Here is a 24,346-nt window from a genome sequence, read left to right on the forward strand (position 1 = left end):
ACAGCATAGAAAACTAATACAGAAGAAAAAGCTGTATTGTTTTCTGCCATATTAGTGTGTTTAACTGATTTGCAGAACAGTCAGGAGCATACGGAGATGGAGATGTGTGGGAAGCAGGGAAGCTGGACTTGCCCCCTTCAATGGCAGCAAGACATTTCACTAGCTTACCTGTTCAGCCTGGCTCTTCCAGCAAACCCTGTAGGAATGAATTAGCCACTTCATTTTCTTTTCAAAAGCGAAGCAACATTGGAAGTTGCAGTATCCAACACAGTAATTAAGAAATGCACTCAGCTGACAGATGAACACTGGAACCTCTGCCACGCAGCTCTTGTACGATTCTCAGGAGATCGCTACACCAAGCAGGTAGGTCACATTACTAGTTCTCATTTTTCCAGCTGTAAAACTCAGGAACTCTAGATCTGCTTCCCAGACATGCTGTGACCTCAACAACTGCAAGTGGATGTCACTCCAATGTGTTTCTAAGCTCCAAACCAAATGTTTAACTCAAAATATTAACCTCTTCAAAAAAGCAGGACAAAGGGCATTTCCACTTGGGTACCCAAAGCATAATTTTGGTACTGATGCCTCTAAGTTCTGCAAAGTAGAAGTAATATTACTGTGCTACCTTATAGGACAGCTGTAAAGATAAATTCTGCATAATGAATTTGCATGAATGACTTTATGATGATAATCTGTGAAGAACTCAAATGTTGTAGGGATATAATTCAAGAGACAAAAATCTGAATTCAAAGCAGACTTTGAATAGTGAACAGCATATAAGATGTCTCCATGTACAAGAACAAAAACAACTTAGTCGCCCAGCACTCTCTGGCTATGCCTACCTTAGCAGGCCAGTGCAAAAAGATTCTCAAAAGGGCAGAACAACCATTTTTGTCTGAGACCCTACACACGTGCCCGTGGGATTTAATTCAGACCATTTCTACTTTGGTTCTTCAGGCTGAATATTTATTAACAGTTGGAGCACAAGGTGCACCCTGAGAATCCATCTCCTGGCTCAGTCTGAAGAAATCCAGTTTGTGCACTGCAATGTGAACCATCTGCTTCAGGCAGGGACAATCAATACATTCTCTCAAGAGCAGATTCTTTACTCAAAAACTGAAATGCTAATGCAGCTGAACCTTCATTTTGCTAAAAACAAAGTGGTTGGGTTTTTTTAATGTAATTTTTTAAAATATAATTTTTAAATGTAATTATGTTTTAAACCGTATTTTTAAAAATTTAATCTAAAAGCATTTTCCAAAGGAAGCTCACAAAATACAGAAACCATTAATGCCATCTGGGAAACTTTTAATGCCACAATTTTAAGTGACAATTAAACAATTCAGTTATCCTCTACTGCATTATTAAAACCCTACAAATTGGGAAACAGAGGACATAAATGATACCTGTCATGCCAAGATGCATTTTTCATATATTTCGCTTAGTCTTTTGTAATACTTGTACGATGCTCCAGTCAACTTCCTTTCTCTCAGTAAAGATTGGATATAAAATACAGACCATGTGTAATGCAACTTTTTTATGCCTGTATCTGTACAAACAATACCTGTTCAACCATAAACCAATGGTTAGACCGGTAGTTGTACAAACAGTACAACAGACAACAGTCCTGAGTTCAAAAGTATTTTTTACACATTTGCTGTAAAAAAAGATCATTCTTATTAATGCTTCCAGTATACCAACTACAGAAATCCAAAAATACTGCAGAAAGTCATCTGAACTGCTACTTTTCTTTCTAGGCCAAAAAAGCTGTTAAATATTTTTGCTATAGAAATCTAGTGTACTTAGTGCTTCTTCATGTTATTACACCAGATCAAAACTGTCTGTAGTGAATAACCATTTAACCTATTCTAAGCCATGCTCAAAACATCTGAAGAAATTCATAAACCAAATTATTTACAAAAATTAAGGTAAACTTTTTAATGTCTCACCAAGAAATAATTAAAGAAGTACAGGAGATCTTAAATTACCTGACAGTGTCTGCAAAATTCTTCTAAAAAGGAAATCCAACCAGATCATCTCACCATGATTAAATAATCCAGATGAGTCTGGGAATATTTTATAACTCCTTACAACATTACAATGAATCACATCTTGGACATTATCCCAAATGATCTATGCAATACAAAGGAACCCTATTGATGTTACAAAAATATGTGTATACTAGAAAGCTCTCTAAATAACAGGAAAGTACTATAATATTGAGGAAAAAAAAACCCACACAACTAATTAAGTGCTAGTTGAGGCCAAGTAAGAGTTTACTACTTCAGAAATAAGTGGTTTACATTCTACTAAGGGCTTTTCAATAGGATACCATTTCCCAAGGTCACTTTGTCATTTTTATACCTCCCCTAGATAACTGTTTGCTTATAAATGCAAGGCCAGCAAAGAGGTCCGCATTCAGTCCTGCTGAACAATTACCCAGCTACAAAATTCATTTAAAAAAAAAAAAAAGATAAACCCTCTCTACTCAAACAAAATATACACTATGTACACTCATTTCAGACTTCGCAACAGCAATATCGCTGGTTTTAGAGAATAGCATCTGGCAAAACTTCCAAAGCGTTTAATCAGATCATATTTCTAGAACTATTAGAAATCTAGAACTATTTTTACTAGAGCAAAAATACTGACAAAAAGATTTATCAATTTGACATCTTTTTTTTTCTCCATGATACTAGCAGGTAACAGAATCATCCATGAGAAAACAGAATGTTTCTATGAATCTTTCTCCTCTTCTGCTCTGTTGGGGGTGCACTTACTGCTCTGCTAGAAGTGACATCTGTTGAAAGAACATACCTCATGTAAGCTGAAAGATGTGCAGCTTCTCAAAGCCATTTAACAAGGACTTTGGACTAATCTTGAAAAGCAAGCTTACCTATCTACCCCTGATTAACTCCAAAGCATGTATCTATAAATTTTAATTATTACATTTCTCAGTTTTAAGCACTGCTTCTTCAGTGGACTCAAGATGTGGCTTACCATGGATAAGGCTTCTGCATCCTCCCCATTTATCCCAAATCTGTTCATTGCACCTATCACTATGTCCTATTGTCCCGGTTTTGGCTGGGATAGAGTTAACTGTCTTCCTAGTAGCTGGTACAGTGCTATGTTTTGAGTTCAGTATGTGATGAATGTTGATAACACTGACGTTTTCAGTAGTGTTTAGTCTAAAGTCAAGGATTTTTCAGCTTCTCATGCCCAGCCACCGAGAAAGCTGGAGGGGCACAAGAAGTTGGCACAGGACCCAGCCAGGGCACCTGACCCAAACTGGCCAACGGTGTATTCCATACCATGGGACGTCCCATCCAGTATAGGAACTGGGAAGTGGGGGCTGGGAATCGCGGCTCGGGGGACTGGCTGGGTGTCGGTCGGCGGGTGGTGAGCAATTGCACTGCGCATCATTTGTACATTCCAATCCTTTCATTATTGCTGTTGTCATTTTATTAGTGTTATCATTATCATTATTAGTTTCTTCTTTTCTGTTCTATTAAACTGTTCTTATCTCAACCCACGGGTTTTGCTTCTTTTCCCGATTTTCTCCCCCATGCCACTGGGTGGGGGGGAGTGAGTGAGCGGCTGCGTGGTGTTTAGTTGCTGGCTGGGGTTAAACCACGACACCTATCTAATGCATGCATAGATCAACCATGTAGAGAAAGGATTATCTTTTTATTTTCGCACAACTACCTAAGAACTTGTCTTTGATTCCCGTGAAATATACAAAAAATAAAAAGGCATACTTGTTTCATATGCCTGCCAAAAGGCAGGGCTTTTAAAATTATTTTAAATAAAATGGATGGTTAAAAAATGTTGGCACAGTGAGACATGCTATAAAAGCTGGTTACTCGTGGGATCGCAACAAAGATTTGTTAGTAGAGAAATCTACTTTCAGAGAAATGCTGGAAGGGTTTTAATATTTCTCTAAATAAATTAAGAAACTGTACACAAAGTCACAGCTGAAAAAAATTATTAAAACAAACACTTTGCTGTTATTCACATGCAAATAAGAAAAATTATCCTAGAACTAAGAAAAAAGAAAATGAGAGGTCAAAGATAGTCCAAGATATTCTTGCATTTTTATCAGGATATTTTTATACCATTGCAATTTAGTAAGAAGCATTATTTAGTCTTTAGCATATTAATAACCTTTCCTCCCTCTTATGAGAATTTAAAATATTTTGCAGAGATGTTCAGTTTCATAAGGTAAATCAGACATATCTGTTTTTAAACTAGAGAGTATCTATTTTGGGCTTTAATAATGTTTCAAAACTATTGCCTCACAGAAGGGAAAATATAATTACAAATCCAGAGAACCACATGCTGCACACAGACATATAGATACTCTGAAGTCCCTACCTTCCATTCTGAAAGTTGCAATTTGCATTCTATTACTTCTATAAGGAGCTCTAAAAATAAAAGATGACTTACTATTTATGTTCGAAAGTCATCTCAACTTCAATCAATAACAAAATACTGCCATGTTATAACATAAAATTATTTAACAATGAAAAAGGAATATAAAAGGAACTTATGGAAAACAAAAATATCTGTGGCAAAAAGTGGTCAAGGTTACCCTGTAAAGCAGTCATTCCAAGTTGCCCTGCAGCAAACTTCAAAATGTTGGAAACACATGCAAGGTAAACAAGCTTTCCAAAACTCTGCACCTACCACCAAAAAGGTGATGTTGATGACACTGCTATGAAATGTATAAGCAGCTACAGTGTACAGATTAAGCCACAGATCTATAGAGGCACAATTCCTATCCAAACCTTGTTCAGGTATACAAGAGATGAACTTGTCAATGAAACTATTATACAGGGATTAAAAAAGGTCTTATGCCTTATGACATCACCTGCCAGAAAATAAAGATGACCAAAACAAAAATCTTATAGTTCTATACTTTTGCTAATAGTAATATACTACACCATACAAACCATTTTTTCGGGTATCTAGTAGAGAGAAAAGCAGCAAAGTACACAGCAAAAAAGAATTTTAGTTGCAAGCAAAAAATACCTATCAGTTCTATACAGTACATGTCTTTCACCTATGTAAAAAGTTATCACATGTAATTTTAAAAAATAAGGACTGATAGATAGAACATAACTGGACTGTAATTTTTTTCCAAAAGCACCTTTGAGAGAATACGAAATAATAAAAAAGTTGTTTACACTCCAAGTCTAACAATCTACGTTACAAAAAGAAATCTAAATAAATAGGTGGCATTTTGTAGGAAAACAACCTTCTCGCATAATGTATTAAGTACAACATAAAATGATTTTCCAATACTGGTCTATTCAACAATTCAACATAATGCAACCATTATTACCCATTTTTCACATTCATTTCATCGGTACGCTAACAGAGGATGCTACTAAATTATACTAGTATACAGCTGAACTATCTGAGATCACTGACTAGGTCTGCACATTCAAGCATTTCTGTAACTTGCATTCTCTATCAACCATCTCCACATCATTCCACACAGAAGGGGAAAAAAGGTTGTTATGAATATGTTATGAATATTTTGAAGCACCCATCAATCATAATCATTCAACAGCCTCAAAATTAATTTCAAATGTATTTTCTTCACAAGGGTTCAATTTTCTGATTACAGCTAAATATGAAACAGCAATTTTATAGGCAAGATACTCCCCTCTTTACTTATGAACGTTTTTTGTATTAAAACATAAAAAAAGGCATTTTACCTCTTCTTTGTTATTGCTTTGCCTTCTTCACTTATTTTCTAACACTGCATACCTTAATCTGTGATGTTGATTCTACAGAAAATACTGGAATACTCCACCTGTAAACATCTACAATTTATCTTAAAATACATGAGGGCTCAGTCATCAGTTGTAGGTCCTTCACAGAAACGTGGCAGAAGTCCATTCGCTGGTAAACCACTCTAATCCTCACGCATCCAGAAGCAAAGGGAGCCGCATCCCAGACCCTCTAGTGTGTGCCAAGTGGCATTCCTTGCATAGTGTGAAGCCTGCCAGCCAAACACTGCATTTCATGTAACTGAGTGAAACACCCAGAAAGATTACCAGGAGCAAATTTTTTCAATGCAACAGAACACAGATGAGCCCTTTCCCCCTCCCTCTCAGATCAACAGCAAGAGAAGCAAACAAAAACCACCATCACCTGCCTTTGACACCTGCTTTTAGACAGCTCTGGCAGGCCTCGCTTCCGTATGCGTTATTTACTTTACTCATTTTCCTAAGAGTAATGTTGTCTGGAATTAGATTAAATGACAATATGACTCAAGCATACCATTATGAACATTTCGATAGGAAATTAAAATTTCAGTGTCTGAATGACTTCACTAGACTTAGCAAGACAGAGCTGATTTCCTCAGCTACCTCAGAAGAAACTTCTTTCCTCAATTATAACTGAGGAGATATTTAAGATGCAATGAAAATTTTACAAACACTCAACTGAAAATCTAATCCATTCTTTAATATTTATGGTTAGCCAACCCAAAAAAGACATGTACATGGTTTAGGTAAGTCTTGGCCACCGGGTGCCCACAGCAATCTGACATTAGATAATACAACTTTTTATAAAGAGGGAGCCTGAAACAATATTAGTTGATTTCAGTGTTTAAAACACAATTATTAGAAAAGTATTTTCCCAAGCTGCTGAGCACCACCAAACACCACTGGAATGAAGATGATGTGCTCAGAAACTCTGGGAAGAAAAAATATTTTTAAAAAAATAATCAGACCATACATTTGGATGACTTCAGATACCTGTTAATTTTAAACATCAAATTTGGTAGTTTATAACCTTTTAATTATCTCTTTATGCAGAACAAGCCTGTGCAAAGCTACTCACAACAGGATTATCTTAAACAGAAAGACAAGAAATTAAGAAAAAAAAAAAGAAACCAACCCTGCAGATACTTCCCATAATCCAATTGTGATCTTAAATTCCCAGTAATATTTTGTGTAGTAGAAAAAGTCTGTATTCCTGTTTGCAAACTCAAATTCAAATATTTAATACGAAAGCTTAGCCAAAAGGCTGACTAAAGACACACAGTACTAGATGGGGAGGAAATGAGTAGCTACATATATTAATTATCACCCTTTCTGCAATCACAGGCTCACTCAAGTTAAAATTTAAAGGGCTTAGATTACTTTCTGGCGAATTTTATTAGTTTTCCCCAAGAGGTGCAAAGACTAATGCTGTCACAACAGAAAAGAAGAGCATATACAGCGTCATTACAAGCTGAGTCACCCAAAAGCATTGAATCTTGCTTTATTATAACACAGCATCTTAAATAGTCTCCTGAAGCACTACCATTTGTTATGCGGTAGAGTGATAACAGCGAGCTAACCCAGTATTACAATAAAATGAAATCTGGCGCATCTGCAGAGTTGTTCACAGTAGGCAGACCAAGTTCCCTTGCTGGTCTCTTTGGAGATAGCAGCTGCAGGCTTCCCTTCCTCTACTGCAATAGAGAAAGATGCAGAACAAAGTTGGTGAGAGCTGTCTTGTTGTTGCTGATGATAACATTTAGATATGCCTGCTGAGAGCCATGCTGCAGGTGGGAAGAAGAGGTGGTTGGACAGATGCCCAAGAATTACAGTCAAAAGATTCTTCCCTGTGCAGCTGTAACCATCAACTTATTCTTCCCCCCCAACCAAGTTCTTTAGTAACTTTCTCTCTAAAGAGCAAAATCTTAAAGTATAAAGTACAATCTGAAGGGACTTCTTCACCATGCCTTATTCATACCTTGCCATCATTCAGATCCAATACATGAATATTTTTCATTTCCTGGTACCGTAGTCCAACTACACAGCAGTACCAGCTTCAAAACAGAGAACAGTCATGCAGTGCTCTCAAATCATATGTGTTTTAACTTTTCTGTCATTAGGAAATTTATGATCCCTGTATTTTGGGGGGAGCCACTACAGAAGACAGCAAAGCAAGAAACTTCAGATAACTGAAGAGCATGACTGGACTTTCTCCTCCCCCTCAACTGACAAGCTGTTCATGAACACCATCTCCTGTCTTGTTTTCTTCCCTGTCCCCTTCCTTCCTCTCTCATCTCATGATGGAAGTCACCCAGGTGCAGATACTATAGAACTTGAATGACATTTGCTGCCATCACATTGTTAAATAATACCCCTTCTACCTTGTTACTTTATTTAGACTGCTTGTCACAGCAGAGAGCAATCAGTTATAAGTTAAGGAACTTAAGCATATAGGGCCTGGTTTTCCAAATCCCCATTTAGACACTACCATCATAAAAACAGATAATATTATTTCTTTAAATAATAATATTTGAGAGACTCTCTTGTGCATATCTTAATCAAAACTTTTCTGAAAATATTTTGTAAATGTTTTCCATTTTCATGCACTACCTTCAAGTGCTAACTTCACCCCCAAAAATCCCCTTTAAAGTATGATTTTAGCCAAATATTTTAAACATTGCTCTCTATCTGATGAGATTCCATTTTAAAAGTTTCCTATTACACACTGCAGCAAATGAATACACTTTGCATGCATATGCACTCTACACACATTTTTAGTACACATTTCCCTACACAGCTGTGATGTGAAACCTGGCTAGTCTCTTTCACAAATTCACAACATACACAACCAGGAAATCGGGCAAGACAAGAGTTACTGAAAGGGTACACAGGAACTACATGATCAGCTGAAATAACTCTCAATACCCCCCCAGTAACACTGAAGTATCACAGAAAAAAGTGTGTTCTGTAATTCCCAGAATATTTTCAGAATTTCTTCATATTAATTTATTGCCTCTTGCAAGTTCCAGTATCTTTCTTCCTGTTTTACAACAAAAGCTTATATTTATCAATCACCATATAAATCACTGTGCTGCTGCCACAGAAAAATTAACCATACAATTTGCATATGGAAAGATATTTTCAGCATGCTTTCCACAAAAAAAAAAAACCCACATATAGTTGTCTCTATAGTAAAGAACACTACATAAATCACTTGCTTTATGTAATCTACTTTCATTTTACAAGTCCAGTGGAAAATAGGCTAAAATAATAAAAACAGTTACTATGTCCATGGAGTGTTGTGCTTTTCCAAAACACGTATTTCAGCATTTATCTCATGATGTAATTAGTATTCTGTCCCAAACTTGGTATTTTGGTTGCATCCTACAAAATACCTCATACAACTTGAGAACGCAGAATTCATTCTTCCAGGTCCCTTTTCAATTCCTGTTTATCTTGGACACCCTGCGGAAAATTTCAGTTTTGCGAGCCTTTACTCTAAATGGGTTGTTCCAGTTATAAATTATTTGCAGATGGCTTTGGAAGTACTACAGCAAGTACACCGGTCACCAGCATAGCCACGTAACTATTTATACACCATGATACTTGGAAACCCTTCTCACAAAACAGAAGTCCACTCTGCAGGGGGCTGTACAAAGAAAGGTTGTTTTTGTCCTTAAGAGCTTACGCTCAGTATAAGGCAGAAAAAGAAAAGGAATACTGGCATATGGACAAGGATATAAAGAAACTAAGACAACAGTTTCAGAACAATAGACTCTGCTTCTGCACACCAGCAGTCCACCTCACCTTCAAGCGTCACCTATTACTTAACTAACTAGCTCTGCAGAATAGGAAGGAAACAATGATGCTCCAGATCAACAACACCCAACAGTGGCAACAGAACTTCGGGAGGTGAAAGGCTACTGTCTTCAAACTAATTGCAGAGCTCAAGCAGCACTTCAGTGACAGAAGACCAATGTTTGACTGTCAGCAATGTCTTATGCTTCCTCTTGTTATTTTGGAAGGCCATGCTCATACTCCTTCTCAGCTGAAAAAGAATCATTTGACATTTGGATGCATGAAGATAGTAGCTATCCTGAGAACAATTCAATATATACCTGAAAGACTGAAAGGAAAGCTCATGGCAAAGCTGAATGTTTTTAAGAAGCGCCTCTCTTTCTACGAGCTAGGTATCACACATTATTTCCAAGACAAAGAGGATACTCCCTTCAATGAAAGCTGGGTAGTAAAAATAATCTGAATAATTTTATGAAGAATCAAAGAGGATACCTGCAAGAAATCCCAGCTAACTCAAGATGATGTCAGACAAGATCTGTTTGGGGAAAAATTAACTGCCTTATTTTTTTAAATACAAATTAACATAACGAGATACAAAGATCTGATATTAACTCTGTTTCTGATGAATCACTTAAAAACTGGAGAAAAGGGAATGGTCTCATTCACTCTTTCTCACCTCAAGTTCGACCACCTACCATTTAATTTACAGATATTTAAAAAAGCTTCCAGAACTATCATAAACCAGATAATACTCCTAGTGCTTATTATATCTCCATTTTAGTCTCTTCTAGATCATATTTAACGCAAAACCATAGATGTCATCAGATTACAGGCTTCCCCATAAAATCTGAGTAGGGTATAATATTTCTTTTTGTTCTAGTTGGAGTTTAAATATTATACATAGAAGTGTGCTGTTTGTGCTGGAGCACTATCAAAATAGTTTCCTAGAGCTTTGCAACCTGTAAGAACCTTTGTTATAAGACCCCCATAAGAATAATTAAAATCTCAAAGTTCCATCCTCTGGCATTCATGCTAGAACTTACTGCTAACGAAATTCTTTGTCATATCACTATAGCCATATGATGTGGAAGTGACCCACATGTCTAATTAAAAGGCAAATGACTATTGCAAAGGAAAAAATAGGAAAAAGTAGGGTGAAAATTGGGAAAACATGCTTCCAGATGTCCAAAGACATTCATTCCAAAAATATGACTGGTTCTTCGCTACCTTTAACGTTTACGATAACAGAGAAAACTCAAGCTGCCCAGACAACTCCAGAAACACTGGTCGAGTACATGTAAAGAACACTAGTGGACTGAGAAGACTAAAATGTGGTTTAGTCAATACACTAAACTTAAAGAGGAAATTACTTGTGCGTGGATTTACTGCAACAGACTTTGCAATGAGGAGAAGTGAGGTAGATCAGTAAAAAACAATTTGTACAGTGTGCTTCAAAGACAGGACTACTACAGGGATTTTGTAGAAACAGGCTCTAAGGCAATAAAAGAGGATTCAAAGCTAAGTGGAAATACTATTGCTTAAAGCCCTGACAAACAGATTCCACAAAGGAGACAGTGAACAAGAATATTCAGTAGGAGGGTACTAACATCTTTATCTCAGTTGTGACTCACTCAAGTAACATTTATTTTCTTAGGAACCCATACAAGTAAAATGAAAACCCCATTCACTGACCAAAACCATAGGGAGAATGTTGTCCTTCTAATTGGATTTTCTTTATATTGGCAACTCCTTGTCTTAGAACACAAGAAACAGAGGCCCAAATCAGCTTTTTTATAACAAAGAATGTAACTGTGTTAAAGCAGAGTAAAGGAAATCTTCACGTGCATAGGAAGAAAGCAGAAAAAAAAAAATCCAAGATCAGAATATCACATTCCGTGCCCACAAAATAAAGAAAGTGTTCATCGACTTCCTAGTCATGACTGTAACCTTAAAAACAAATTGATACAACAGTCCCAGTTCTGTATCCAGGTTAACAGTGTACCACCACTCACGTCAGCAAGAAACTGTCTCAATCTTTATTCAAAATTTCACTGATGCTTACTCTAGCAAAACTCAGTTGACACATGCAACCTTTTGCACACTACTTATTTTCAAAACTTCAGGCTTCAGAAAGTGCTGCAAATATATGATTTACTCTGTCTTTAAAAAAAAAAAAATGGAAGTGCTGTTATGCTAAACAGGTTAGCCATATTATAAATACTTCTGTTCAAGGCAACACATTTGTGCTGTCTTAGATCTATCATTAGTGGTTTACCGCTAGCTTAGGAATCTACAAAACCATGTATACACAGACCTGAAAAAATCCCACCCCAATAAGTTATTTCACATTCATAAATATTTAAATTATCAGAAAGCCTTCAGGGACAACAACAGTTACTCTCCACAGTTTATAACCAGGAATAGAGTTTCTTTTGCAAGTTCTGTTGCCAAATAAGTATTTTTATATCAATAAACACAGTTTAATAAAGTCACTTCATCAGCCTCTTCTTAAATAGAAACTTACACAGCTGCAAAAATACTTCACATGCAGTGTCACAATTTATATGTTCATTTAATGTGTGAAAATTTCATCATAGTTCTGACATCTGAATGAAAACTGAACTCGAAGTTCCTTATGTATTTCACTACTTTAGGCATCTTCAACAGATGCAAGAGCAATGTCTATGTTACGATAATTACGCTATTCGGATTCTCTCTGGTTTTCAAAACATTTACAATGATACGTTATCTTCCAAACTAAAGAAGTTCTCATAAGGCAATGCAACAAGATTTGACCGCAATTTTTTGATCCCTGAATCCACCTCAAACTTGCTACATCCCTTTGCCAGTGTTGGACAATGCTGGTTGTGAGTAAAAATAAACAAGCATACACATACACACACTTTGAACTTTCTACTTCTTTATGTATCATTTCAGTCTTTTTAGTAAAACTACACATTGGTAAGCCTAAATTAGTAAGATTCTATGAAGCTAATATAAAAAGCACTAAAATCACAGGTGAAAGCATCTGAAATGTGAAAATCATTTAAACGTTTAAGTTGTATAAGAAATCCTTTCGACTTAATATTGTATTTAAGATCCCTCAGATGAAAACTATTTCACTGCGTTATCATTTTTGTAAAGGAAGTGTGTAACAGTATACTTGCACTGCATACACCAGTACAATGTAGATATATCAACACTGCAGTGTAGAGAGACCTGAGCTAACCCAGATACCAAAAGGAATCTACTCAGAGTACCACACCCAAATAAGACGACCTGTAATACTTCCACATTATGGATACTAAACCATTTCTGGTACCATACGCAGTCATTTTATAACTATAGTACCTCTACAGTGCACCACATCATGCAGTGTAAGAATCTCCTAAGGAAATGTAGTGCCTCAAACCAAGTGAAACCATGGAAATAACTATCTCAGAACAAAGTATGATGAGGATGATGATTTTTTAAAACCTACATACTTACTCCCTCTTATACAAAATGAAGAGAGCTCTTCACAAATTGATGACATAACAATACATACATAAGAACTCCCTGATACTATTAGTAATTAACACAACCCTAGAAAAACACAAGAGCAATCCAGAAAGACAAGCACAAAAGCAAGAGATTCTTCAAACGCTTACTACAGTTTTAACAAATACTGCTTTTGGGGGGGATTCAGGCATGCAGATACCAGATTTTTATTATTTTTAATACAGAGCCTTAGTTTGAATTGCAAAGCAATTTAGAACCTTTAAAAGGTGCAACTGATTCTTAAACAGCATCCTTTTATTCCTCAACAAAAGTTATCCCTACACTGCACAAATTTTTCTGCTGGACTGCTACTGAATCACAAGTGTTAATTAATCATTTAACTCACCTGACCTGGCTGGGGGGATATACAATTAACAACCTCCTCCAGCATCACTGGTATGTGCAATCTTCCAAAATTACTGTTTTCCGTACTTTGAGGCAACTCTTCAGTTTCACATTTCTGGACAGTTTGTTCCTTTAGCTCACAGTCAGAAAGCTTTTTTGTGGAAAAATGGATCCTTCTGGCCAAAGTAGCCGCATTTATGGAATTCAGTTTTAAGTTGCGCAGAAACAAACATTTGTAAACTTCGCACAGACACTGAGATAACATTTTGGAGTTGATCAACCTAGAAAAACAGATGTCAGGAATTACTTCGAAACACATATTTAAAACAGTAGGTTTGTTTGAAAAACAAAGTGGAAATGCCATAAGTGAAGCATTACACAGTCCAAGATGGGCAATTTTATAAATATGTCATGTCAGCAAAAAGTGAGAATCTCTTACTTCAACTTGTTCTCAGAATTTTCAATGTTATCTACCAATCAATCATATTCAAGCAACAATGGTTTTCTTTTCACAAGGAACACCTTTTCCTTTTCATTGCCAGGACTCTAAGAGTGTTACAATGTCCCGAGATGCTAACATTAAATGACTAACCAAATCTGAGCACAATCAGAACAGTGACTTTACTTTCAAATTGTTCCCCACTGTTCTGCCAAACATAATGAGACAACTGCTCTGAATAGTAGCACTCTGGTTGCCAAATTTTCCATATTTCTCGTTAAAACAGGAATAGACAAATCAAATACTGGAACCATATTTAAAACAGTGCAATAATTTAGTGTTACATGTGTAGCAAATATATCGTTTTCATCATGCATTACATCTTGTAATACCAAATATTTTGAGCACAGCCAGCAGTAAGAATGCTCTATAGTATAACTAACTGAAATAACACTTGAAACCATGGAAACATCAGAGTGGTTAGCCACACAGTTTGTCTTTTAACTACATGGAGAACTGATGTTTTTTCCCCTCTGTCCAAAACACTACAGAACTAAGTCAGTAACTTACTAATAGAAGGCTGCATGACTTAAGAAAATTTTTACCTTCCATAAAAAAAAACCTGAAAGTTTAACATTGGTGATAATAACACTTTATTTATATGTGCATTTCTCTATGGAGCCGAGACCTTCTATAATACTGTATTGCGTACTCTCTCCTGCCAGGCAGGAAAGTTGCAAACTTTGATGTAAAACTGTTCAGGAAAGTGCCATCCTACATTTATCCCATTAACAGAAGGGCAACCTTATTTTAACTATCAGATTTTTATTACATGCTTTGCTTGGATTTACCTAACCAGAGGCTTCACGTATTTTCCCTGCAGATAGGAACACGCTGAGTCAGCACCTCTGGAAAATCATTCTCCTGGCAATTTAAGCCCCAGCTGGGCAGTATCTCCCCTTAACTTAAATTTGGAACCATGTATCGCTCTACAACCGTGCACAGACATACCACAGCCCTCAGGTTTTGCAACAAACCACAATGCCTCTACAGAAAACATTCTATGAACAGCATGGACACCAACAACCATCATCCAACTCACACTGCCCTACGATGGCACGACCCCACGTGTTGTTAGCACTAGGGACACGCTTTGCTCACAACCAAGATCATTCAGCACAACTGGGGATTTTTTCCTCAGAAATGAGCAGAAAGCGTACTTTCTTACAACACGCATCTTAAGCGGCGTTCGGGCACAGTCCGAGGCAGCCGCCGGCAGAGCGGGACTTGCACCGAAGCGGACGGTAAAGGCAGCTGGGGAACAAAAACTCGGCTCCGTAACACCTTTTCCCAGAGGCGACCGGAGGAGCGGCGCGCAGCCCGCACCCCAGCCCAAGCCAGGCCCCGCGGCGGTGCGCGGGAGGAGGAGGCCGAGAGCTGTTCCCTGCTCCCCGCTCCGGCCAGGCTGCCGGGACGCGAAAGGCCGCGGGGAGCCCGAGGCCGCTGCCCGCCCCGCCGGGAAGACCCCCCCCACGCCTCACCGTGGGCTCTGCCCCTGCCCCTCAGCCCCCGCTCACCGACAGGATCGCTCCCCCACACACTCCCCTCACCGCGCCTCTCCTCCACCCAGGCCTCCCGCTCTCCCCCCCCTGAGGGGCTCAGAAAGGCGGGAAGCACCGCCGCGCCGCCACCCGGGGGCTCCCCCCCCCCCCATCCCAACCCCAGGTCCCTCCGGCCTCCCCAGGACCGAGCCCCAGGGACGACACCCGCCTGCTGGGCCCCGCAAAGCAGCCGCCCCGGCGGCGGCAGCCAGGCCCCAGCGGAGAACCGAGCCGCGCGGCCGCCCGGCCGTCCTCCCAACACTTACCGTCGGTGCCGTCGCGCTGCGGGCGTCACGGGGGCGGCGGCCAATGAGGAGGCGGGGGGGGCGGGCCGCTTGTGTTTGAATTCGGCGGCCGGAGTTGGCGGCGGTTTGCTCGGTCGTGGCGCTGAGGTGAGCGGCGGGCGGGCGGGCGGGCGACGAGCCCTTCCCCTGTAGTTTCGGCCGTGCTGTGGGGCTGAGCCCGGCGATGGGCCCTGGGGGAGCGGTGTTAGCGGCAGGGTGAGAAGCGAGCTGAGAGGGCCGGGTGGGGCTGGGCCGCGGCCCCCCGCGCTCGCCTGTCTCTGGGTGTTTCTTCCGCGTTACGGCCTTACTCTATGGCCGCGTCGGTCAGGGCAGCGGCCGTGGGGCGGCTCGGCTGAGAGAGGGCAAGCTTGCTCCGAAGCTGAAAAAGGCTGTCGCTGAGAGCCTTTGCCGTGAAGGTCGCTGTCTGCTGTTCGGAGTGCACGACCCTCAGTTATCCGCAAGGATGGCCCGTTAAAAGGAAGTTCTGGTTTGACATCTATGGAGTATGTTTATGTATCCCATGCAAATTATGTTAACGTGACTCCCGCTTTAACTGCCTCTTTAAACCTACGTGCAATGTGACTAAACCCATAACCCAGAAAAAGCAGACAGGGGGCTACTCTGCGTTTTGCTGAAGGACAAGAAAACCACTCCCTTTGGTCTGTGGGATCCTGGTAGTGCATCGGCAAACTCGCCCTGAAATAAAGGAAAGCCAGCAAATGAATTAGTAGTTTAAATTGTTGAAATGAGCTTGTGAATTTCTTAGGGAAATGCTACTTAGTTTTCTTAAAGCTGTGCTGCATTAGGCCACCTTTTCAGGCCAGTTACAGTGCTTTCCAAAGTTGTGCTATTGCTGTAGCAGTCCAGAGGGCTAACAAACAAGGGATGGGCAGACGCAGCACAGGTGCAAGATGTTAGTCCCGATTAAAGGTGTGAACTAGTTGAAAGGTTATATTGGAAACAGAAGGCTTTTAACTCTTTTTTGTCCATTGCAGGAAAGATTCAGCCGCTTGATCTGAAGGAGTCTTGGAAGCGAAGAAGGGGAACGAAAGGGACATTGTTATGTCTACTGCTAAGGAAGAAGATGTCTGTAATCATGTGAAAGTGGTGGTCCGTGTCCGTCCAGAGTCTCAAAAGGAAAAAGATGGCAACTTTAGCAAGGTTGTTCATGTTGTTGACCAGCATATATTGGTCTTTGATCCAAAGGAGGAAGAAGTTAGCTTCTTTCACGGAAAGAGACTGACCCATAGGGATATTAATAAGAGAAAGAAGAAAGATCTTAAATTTGTGTTTGATGCTGTTTTTGCTGAAAGTTCATCCCAGTTGGAAGTTTTTGAGCATACTACCAAAAGTGTAATCGATGGCTTCTTAAATGGGTATAACTGCACAGGTAACTTTGCTATTTCCTCAATTCAAAAACTTTGCTAAAATCCTTGAAGTTTCTATCATTGTATCTGACTGCGGCAGAGACCTTAAAAAAGGCTGAGCTATAAATAAGGCATTTTGTTTTAATTTATAGATATGAGAGGCTGACTTTTTAGCCTATGGAAGTTAGGATAGCTCTACTCTATTTTGAAAATGAGTTCATGTTAGGGTTATAATAGACTCCAGAATTTTATCTGAAATATGCATGCTTATGAGGGGAGTCCTCTAGAAAGAGTTATTCAACCAGAAGTTGTGTCACTGAGTGTGTGGTAGCCTGCTTTACAAACCCTCTTTAGGAGCTTGGGTTTTTAATTGACAAATGGAATGTGGTGAGGAAATGAAATACCTACCTGCAATAAGTTGATGGCTTAGGGTTATGAGAGCAAGCAAATAATAGTTTCATGTAAATTGCCAGTGAATGAATTTTGAACTGAAAATTCAAACACATATAGTTTTCTGATTATAGCTGTGAAAAGTAAACCCTAAGCAAGAAACTTTATCAGTTTATGAAAACAGCTGCGCAGAATGACAGACGTGTGTGAATGTCCATTTGACTTTTGGGTTCCTGGTTAGCTTACTGGTATAAAGTACACCTTTTTGCTTTGTTGGGCTTTTTTGTGAAAATTCAGTGCTTGCGTATGGTGCAACGGGAGCTGGAAAGACTCATACGATGTTAGGTTCCCCTGAAGATCCTGGAGTGATGTATTTAACCATGATGGCACTTTATAATTGCATGGATCAAATAAAAGAAGATAAAACATGTAATATTGCTGTCTCTTATTTAGAGGTAAGTGAGCTCCTGCATTTAGTATATTGCTTTTAACAAGGCATATTTTAATAAATAAAGATAAGCTGGTTTTGCCTTCCCCCAGCCCTTTCTGGGACTTTACAAAAATGTGTCCCTGATAGGAATGGAACTGAACTGTGCTCCATAAATTTGGTGTTATTCATAGGCACCTCTTAGTATTTTACAGAAGGCTGCCCAAAAAGGACAATCTCTTCTAATATATTCACTAAACATTCTAATGATTTCTGTCTTGCTGATAATTTACATCCCTTTGGACATCTGTTGATGTGTACAAGAAAATATTTTTCAGGGTTATATTTCATGACTTCAGAATAAAATTCTCTAAGTACTGTGAAATCACACAACCAAATGATATGTAATCCCTTTTTGATGATGTTTTTTAAAGTTTTCAGTGTATTTTTCTGAGATACAGTACAACTACTTGAATTTGAGCTGCTATGCCAATGGTTAGCCCTTTACAAATGTTCCTTTTATTCTTTGTCATCTTCTCCTCTCTAACTTTTTTGGATCGCAGTTCTGTTTTTACAAGTAGCTGTCTTGGCACTGCTGTCAAGCAGTAGTAGTAAAATTGTTACCTTCTAGTCCTCTCAAAGACTTAATGGAAGAATAGTTTGTATTTAGGGAGTGGGGCGGGGAAGAAGTAGGAGGGAAAAGTTTGCTTTGCCATGTGCTATTTCAAGTGCTTCCACAGACCAAGAAATAAGGTATGTAAGAATTTTAACAGAAGTAACTTTGGATTAAGAAATCTCACTGAAGTATGGATTATGAAGTGTAACAGAGGACAAGAAATGCTTTGGATTCATGCTTGCTGCAAAAGTTTTTTTGTAAAAGAAGTAAACTTTCATTTTTTTGATAAAGAATAAAGATTATTTACTAGGAAGGAGTGACTCCTGCTTCAATGGCCAAAAAAATTCATGCAAATTGATTTAATTGAATATTTGAAGCTCAGTATAGGAAAGCTGTTTGGAAAAAATTCTACAGAATGAATTTGTTACTTTGTCTTGAAGAAGTATTAAAAAAGACTGTCATGATTTCTAGTTAGTTAAGTTTAATCCTGTCAAGTATGGTAGCATAGTTTTATTAAAAGATTTTGCATTCCCTTTTGAAGGTCTACAATGAACAGATCCGTGATCTGCTGGTAAACTCAGGACCTCTGGCTGTTCGCGAAGATACCCAGAAAGGGGTGGTGGTTCAAGGGCTAACATTACATCAGGTATGTAAATAGATATTGAAGTTCAGGAAGCCTCACAATGCGTTTGAGAAAATGGTGAAGTTCCCATTGATCTGTGAAAGCTGTATGCAACTATGTAATTTCCTGGTGGGCTTTTTTTCTGGCCATAATCACCAGTACTTTAGTAACTTGCAAACCTAACTAATTATTCCAAAGCATGTTGTGGAAAAAACTGGTAATATTCTTGAATACAAATGAATAAAAGCATTCAGTCCTTGTTGTCAAAAGGGTACCATTGGTTTGGAAGATTTGTTTTTTGGCTAAAACATGTCAGCATAAAGAAATTTAATGCCTTCCGTGCCATCTTGGAGTGTTCTACACCTCTACAATGTCTCAAGGTTGTTTTTGTTTTTAAAGAACCAAGTTTGAAAAGTTTCATGTTAAATTACTTTTCCAGGCCAGCATAGCAGTTCTTTGGCAAAGTCAGTGACAGAACTTAATTTTCCAATCTGAAAATCAACTCCTGTGGAGCTCTGTTCTTGCAGCCTTTTAGTGTATGTTACATGCTGTCTAGCTTCCAGCTTTTGTGTAGATGGAATAATGATTCAACAGGAAACGGTGTTAATAATTTGGCTCGCTCTGTGAACACCATCCTTCCCAAAGCTTGGATCTTGTGAGGAAAAAAATTAGTATATCATACTAATGCATAAGTACAAGAAAAATTAAGTCAACCATTCTTAAATAAGACTTCTTCTAACTATGGAGAACCTTTGCAGATTTGTTTAAATTCTTTAGTAAAAACCTCTGATTTAAATTTCTGTAGTTAAGTGCTTGCTTTTTGTACCTTACTGATTTTTAACTGAGAACATTTGTTTGAAGTGCCTCAATTCCAAAACAGGAAATTTCTCTTATTTCTAGGTAACAAAAATTTTAAGTTCCTTTATTTTTTTTGGAGGTGAATGTTAATGTATTTTAGAATCAGTATAGAATCTCCTATAGTTGATGAAAAAGAAAAAAAGTGCATTTATCTTGTGCTCTACCCTTAAAGCCTAAATCGGCAGAGGAAATCCTTCAAATGTTGGATTATGGAAATAAAAATAGAACACAGCATCCCACAGATGTAAATGCCTCCTCTTCCCGGTCCCATGCTGTCTTTCAGGTAAGATGATATAGCATACGTACAGTGGTGTTTAAAGTTGAATACAATGGAAGCTTTTTTTTTAACTGTGTTGAACCTTAGTTTGGGTGAGAGGAGTTTAAAGTCTTCCAGTTTACTCTTCTAGTTGACTTCTCATTCCTTGTAAGTATGTAAAGTTTCATAGTGATTATATTTGAAAAAATGAATTCAGTGAAAAGCTCTCTAGTTCCAATGGTTCGAACTAATATTCTTTAGAAGAAATATCTTTTCTGTGAAACGAATTTTGAGCTTTGAATATACTTCCATATTGTAATCTTATAAACTGAAGGTTGTTGGGTTTTTTAATGCTTTCTGGTTTCATTATGTTGCTCAGCATTTTTCTAGGAAAAATATTTTACAGAATGCAGTTATACGTCTGGCTATAAACTGCAAATCTCAAGTAGTACCTTCTCATCCAGCTTATTTTGGTTAATGTTGATTTTAACACTAAAGTGATTTCTTAATATTCTGGTATGTACCAAGTTTTAGAACAATTAAAGCAGTATATATTCTCTGAAAATATCTCCATACATATACTTGCATCATCAAAACAAAATGCTAATTTTTAATTTCCATAGATGAGTTTTGCATGGTGTTGTACGAATCTGCTAGAACTTAAGACTTCTCCAAAGATTATTGCTCTTTGCTAACTACCACCTTGTTCTTCTGATTCCTCTTAAATACAACCTATGATATTTTTAAAAATAATATTTAAAAATTAGACTTGTTAGCTAAAACTTCTTTTCTCTGTTTGCTAGTGCATACTGCAAAGCATATTATCTTAAATTCTTTATATGTTGCCATTCTGGGTTGCAAAATATTGCAATAAATTTGAATTCTGGTCCTTGCATTACAGCTAAACTATTTAACTGTTAGGCAGTTCTCACCTGTATTTGCAGATTAGGCGATGCTTAGTAATTATATATAGCTAAAAGTTTGTATTTTGACATAGACAATGGCAACGCAAGTAGCTGTAAAGTTAGCGCTCCAGAGCTCTACTGTCAATACTAATGAGAAAAGAGGTTAATAACAGACAGTAAATGTGTTAAATACTTCTAAAATATGTAATGGAGCAAAAGTCATTCCCACTCTAAAAGCCTCTATGTTTTCTTGTATTCCCTAGATTTCTGTTTGAAATTGCCCTTTCTGGTTTTAATTTCCCCTGAGGCCTTGCCCATGGTCATACATCTAAGGCAAAAACTTCTTGGGAAGTTGTTCAGTTCGAGAGCTGCATTGTTATGTATGTGTGCTACCTTTAATAAGGCACAAAGTATAGTGCCACAGACTGAGATCAGAGAGCAAACTGCTGATTTCTGTTTCTTTACTTGCTGGGCTTGAGTGTCTTACCTCCCTTACCTTTACTCGGGAAAAAGCTCTGGATTGTATTATCTGGCAGGCTTTGCATTCTTCTCAGTTCATTTCTAAAAGTGGCAAGCAATTAAATAAATTAGGTAGATGTTGCAGACTTGTTTCTTTAAGAAGACAAACAATTCTGTGAACGGGGATGCTGGAGAGTTTGTCTTTTGCAGCCTACGTTCTGCATTTATTTTGGCAAACTGATCTCACTGTAGATAGATTTGTTAGCAAAAGTTGTGCATTCACCAAATAAACTATACTGACAAAATCAGTATACCTATATCTTACCAGAACTTTGTTTGAATGTATGAGGAAAAAAAAATGCGTTGGTATACTTAACCGGACTTACACTTTTTTCTAAACTGATCACTTCAAACTATTTCTAGCTTATAGACAGTAAAAGTGAATGAAATATGACTGCAGGTGAGAGGATTGCTTACTTTCTGGCAATACAAGTAAAACCACAATGAAAACGAAGATCCTCTCATATCTAAATATTGTAGGAACATAAAATGTATCATTTCTGTGCGTGTATATTAAAAATATAGATATTTAGGATGCAGCTTGCTTGCGATGCACTGAACAAAAACTGTCATGCTCAGTGGTTTTGTAAATGCTTTTCAGATTATGTTCTAAAATTAACAAACTTCAGGTTTTATTTTTTGTGTGTGCATTATATACACGCTGTAGACTGGTGTGTTGCTTGAGAAAGTACAAATAACAAATCTTTGAATGTTTACCATATACTGTTCCAGCAAGCATCTGGCCTTAAAAAGCAAAAAATACGTACTTTTGCAGCTCACACATATTAAGCCCTGAATGATTTTTCTCTGAGATCATTATTGTTGATAATAGAATTCTTAAGACTGCTCAAACTAGTGTGACACATTTTTCTCTTTGAGCTTGAGATAACTGACAAAGTGATTTCTGGACTAATCTCTCTGTGTTCTGTCTTTGTTTTCATGTGTCCCCATGGCAGTAATGGCCAGCAAAGTAGCCTTGATTGTTAAAATGCATTGGCTGTCTCTTAGCCAGTCCCCATGTGCAGCTGCAGTCAGTTAAATGGCATGCTTGATTGAACTTGATATTCATGGACAAATGCCTGGGTGTTAGAACTTTTTCATGAAGGAAAAGACCTTTCAATGTAAAGATGAGGCATTGCCAAGTCATGACTCAAAGCATGTTCTATTATGTAGTCAGCATTCAGTCCCAGTGCATGGTTCATTCACAAAAACTGTCAGACTGATTCTGTTCAAGGATACTGTAAGCAAAAACTTTCTCTGGTGTTCTTTGCAATATTCCTAATCAGGTTAACTCTTGTAATGAGATAATCCTGAATGTTTGTTGTGTCTGTCTTTTGAGATGGTCTAGCTGTCAATCAAGATATTTAATTGCTTTTGCTTAAGTGTCATTTTCTGTTAAGTGCACAAATTATTGGTAAAAATCATGATTTGTTTTGTTAGACAATTGTCTTGAATGTGTGATTTACATTAATATCTACTAATATCAAGTGTTCTCAAAGATAAACTAGTGCAGCCTTTGAATAATATCGCATTTAAGAGTGAATGGGTTTTAAGGCTTTTTCACAGAAGTGACTTTATGCTCGAGAGCAGGAGAGGACTACATCATTTATTGAGAAGAATGTGTGTGTAAATAAATGCTTAATAGAAATGCTGCATCTGCATGTAGTACTTTAAAAGAATATTACTGTTGCTAATTAGATTGGTCCAATGAATGCAACTGGAAGTTTAACAGATTTTAATTAGCATATACTGGTTTTAGCTAAGCAAATTCACAACCATACTTCTTTTTTTAAGTGGACTCTTAGATACTCTACCTACCTGACGCACTTATTAGCAGTGTTAGCATCTGTAAGAAATAATTACAAACTAGCCAATTAGTACTACAAGTAATCGCTTATTCAGCTTACTCAGTCTTTCATTTTTTTCCACAGTCTGTGACAGAAGTCTGTGACATTCTGCAAAACATTTCTTACCTGCTTATCCTTTATTGCCTCATTGGTTCCACAGATATAAATTATGAGAAATCCCTATTGCTGTCTTGATTCCTCTTCATTTTTCAGTTTTCTGTTATTTTAAGAGTTGCTCTTCTTTGTAGAGATCAATTATCTTTTATGCTGGCTTTGGGTTTTGTTCTTAACTTTATTGGAGCAGGATGTTTTCTGGAACTGACTCAGAAAGTAGTAAAAGTCTTGGCCCAGGACATTCTGAGCTGATTTTAGAGATGCAAGTTTTGCCTTACTGTACCATCTGTCTTAGTTTTGAAATCTCTATCTAGGTCAGGCAATTACTGCATCTGAAAGTAAAGTCCCAATTGCCACACTGTTCCATTGAAAGTGTTCTGCTGACGGACAAAGAAATAGAAAAGATTCTGCTTTGGGGCATTTCCTGTATCTCTTGAATTTTTATAAAAGCTTGAGTCCTACAACATAGTTTGGCTGTCACTCCACCTTTCCTTACTTCACTAATCATAGTAACTGGGTTCTGGTAGAGTGCTACCAGCCTGAGATAGTTACTTTACCAAAGTAAATACAGGCAAGTGGCTTTTTTCTCTCTCTTTTTTTTTTTTTTTTTTGGTATTTTGTGCTAGAAATAGTACAGCAGA

General features: G+C 37.9%; 2 protein-coding genes and 1 long non-coding RNA gene across 4 annotated transcripts in view; 1 reads left to right on the forward strand and 2 right to left on the reverse strand.

Moving 5' to 3' along the window:
• The window catches only part of METTL15 (methyltransferase like 15), a 103,619-nt gene extending 87,895 nt beyond the window's left edge, over positions 1-15,724 (reverse strand). The window contains exons 1-2 of one of the 2 annotated variants that reach the window (XM_052810908.1): positions 15,620-15,724; positions 13,462-13,741 (exon numbers count right to left, since the gene is read on the reverse strand). In XM_052810908.1, coding sequence (XP_052666868.1) covers positions 13,462-13,725 — 264 coding nt within the window. In that variant the 5' untranslated portion in view covers positions 13,726-13,741; positions 15,620-15,724. Of the gene's footprint in view, positions 1-13,461; positions 13,742-14,750; positions 15,368-15,619 lie in introns of those variants that run through there. The other variant, XM_052810907.1, reaches the window with a different exon arrangement.
• On the reverse strand, positions 1,924-4,252 carry LOC128152550 (uncharacterized). Its single transcript, XR_008238691.1, has 2 exons — positions 3,640-4,252; positions 1,924-3,066 (listed from the first exon to the last, which is right to left on the reverse strand). It is a non-coding gene; the product is annotated as an uncharacterized LOC128152550 (long non-coding RNA).
• Positions 15,725-15,818: 94 nt separating the features above from the next.
• The window catches only part of KIF18A (kinesin family member 18A), a 44,374-nt gene continuing 35,846 nt past the window's right edge, over positions 15,819-24,346 (forward strand). Inside the window, exons 1-5 of the mRNA XM_052810906.1 lie at positions 15,819-15,892; positions 16,780-17,174; positions 17,839-17,996; positions 19,126-19,230; positions 20,237-20,347. Of these exons, the coding sequence (XP_052666866.1) occupies positions 16,847-17,174; positions 17,839-17,996; positions 19,126-19,230; positions 20,237-20,347 (702 nt within the window). The 5' untranslated portion in view covers positions 15,819-15,892; positions 16,780-16,846. The remainder of the gene's footprint in view (positions 15,893-16,779; positions 17,175-17,838; positions 17,997-19,125; positions 19,231-20,236; positions 20,348-24,346) is intronic.

This window comes from Harpia harpyja, chromosome 16 (assembly GCF_026419915.1).
Source record: "Harpia harpyja isolate bHarHar1 chromosome 16, bHarHar1 primary haplotype, whole genome shotgun sequence".
NCBI classification, from domain to species: domain Eukaryota; kingdom Metazoa; phylum Chordata; class Aves; order Accipitriformes; family Accipitridae; genus Harpia; species Harpia harpyja.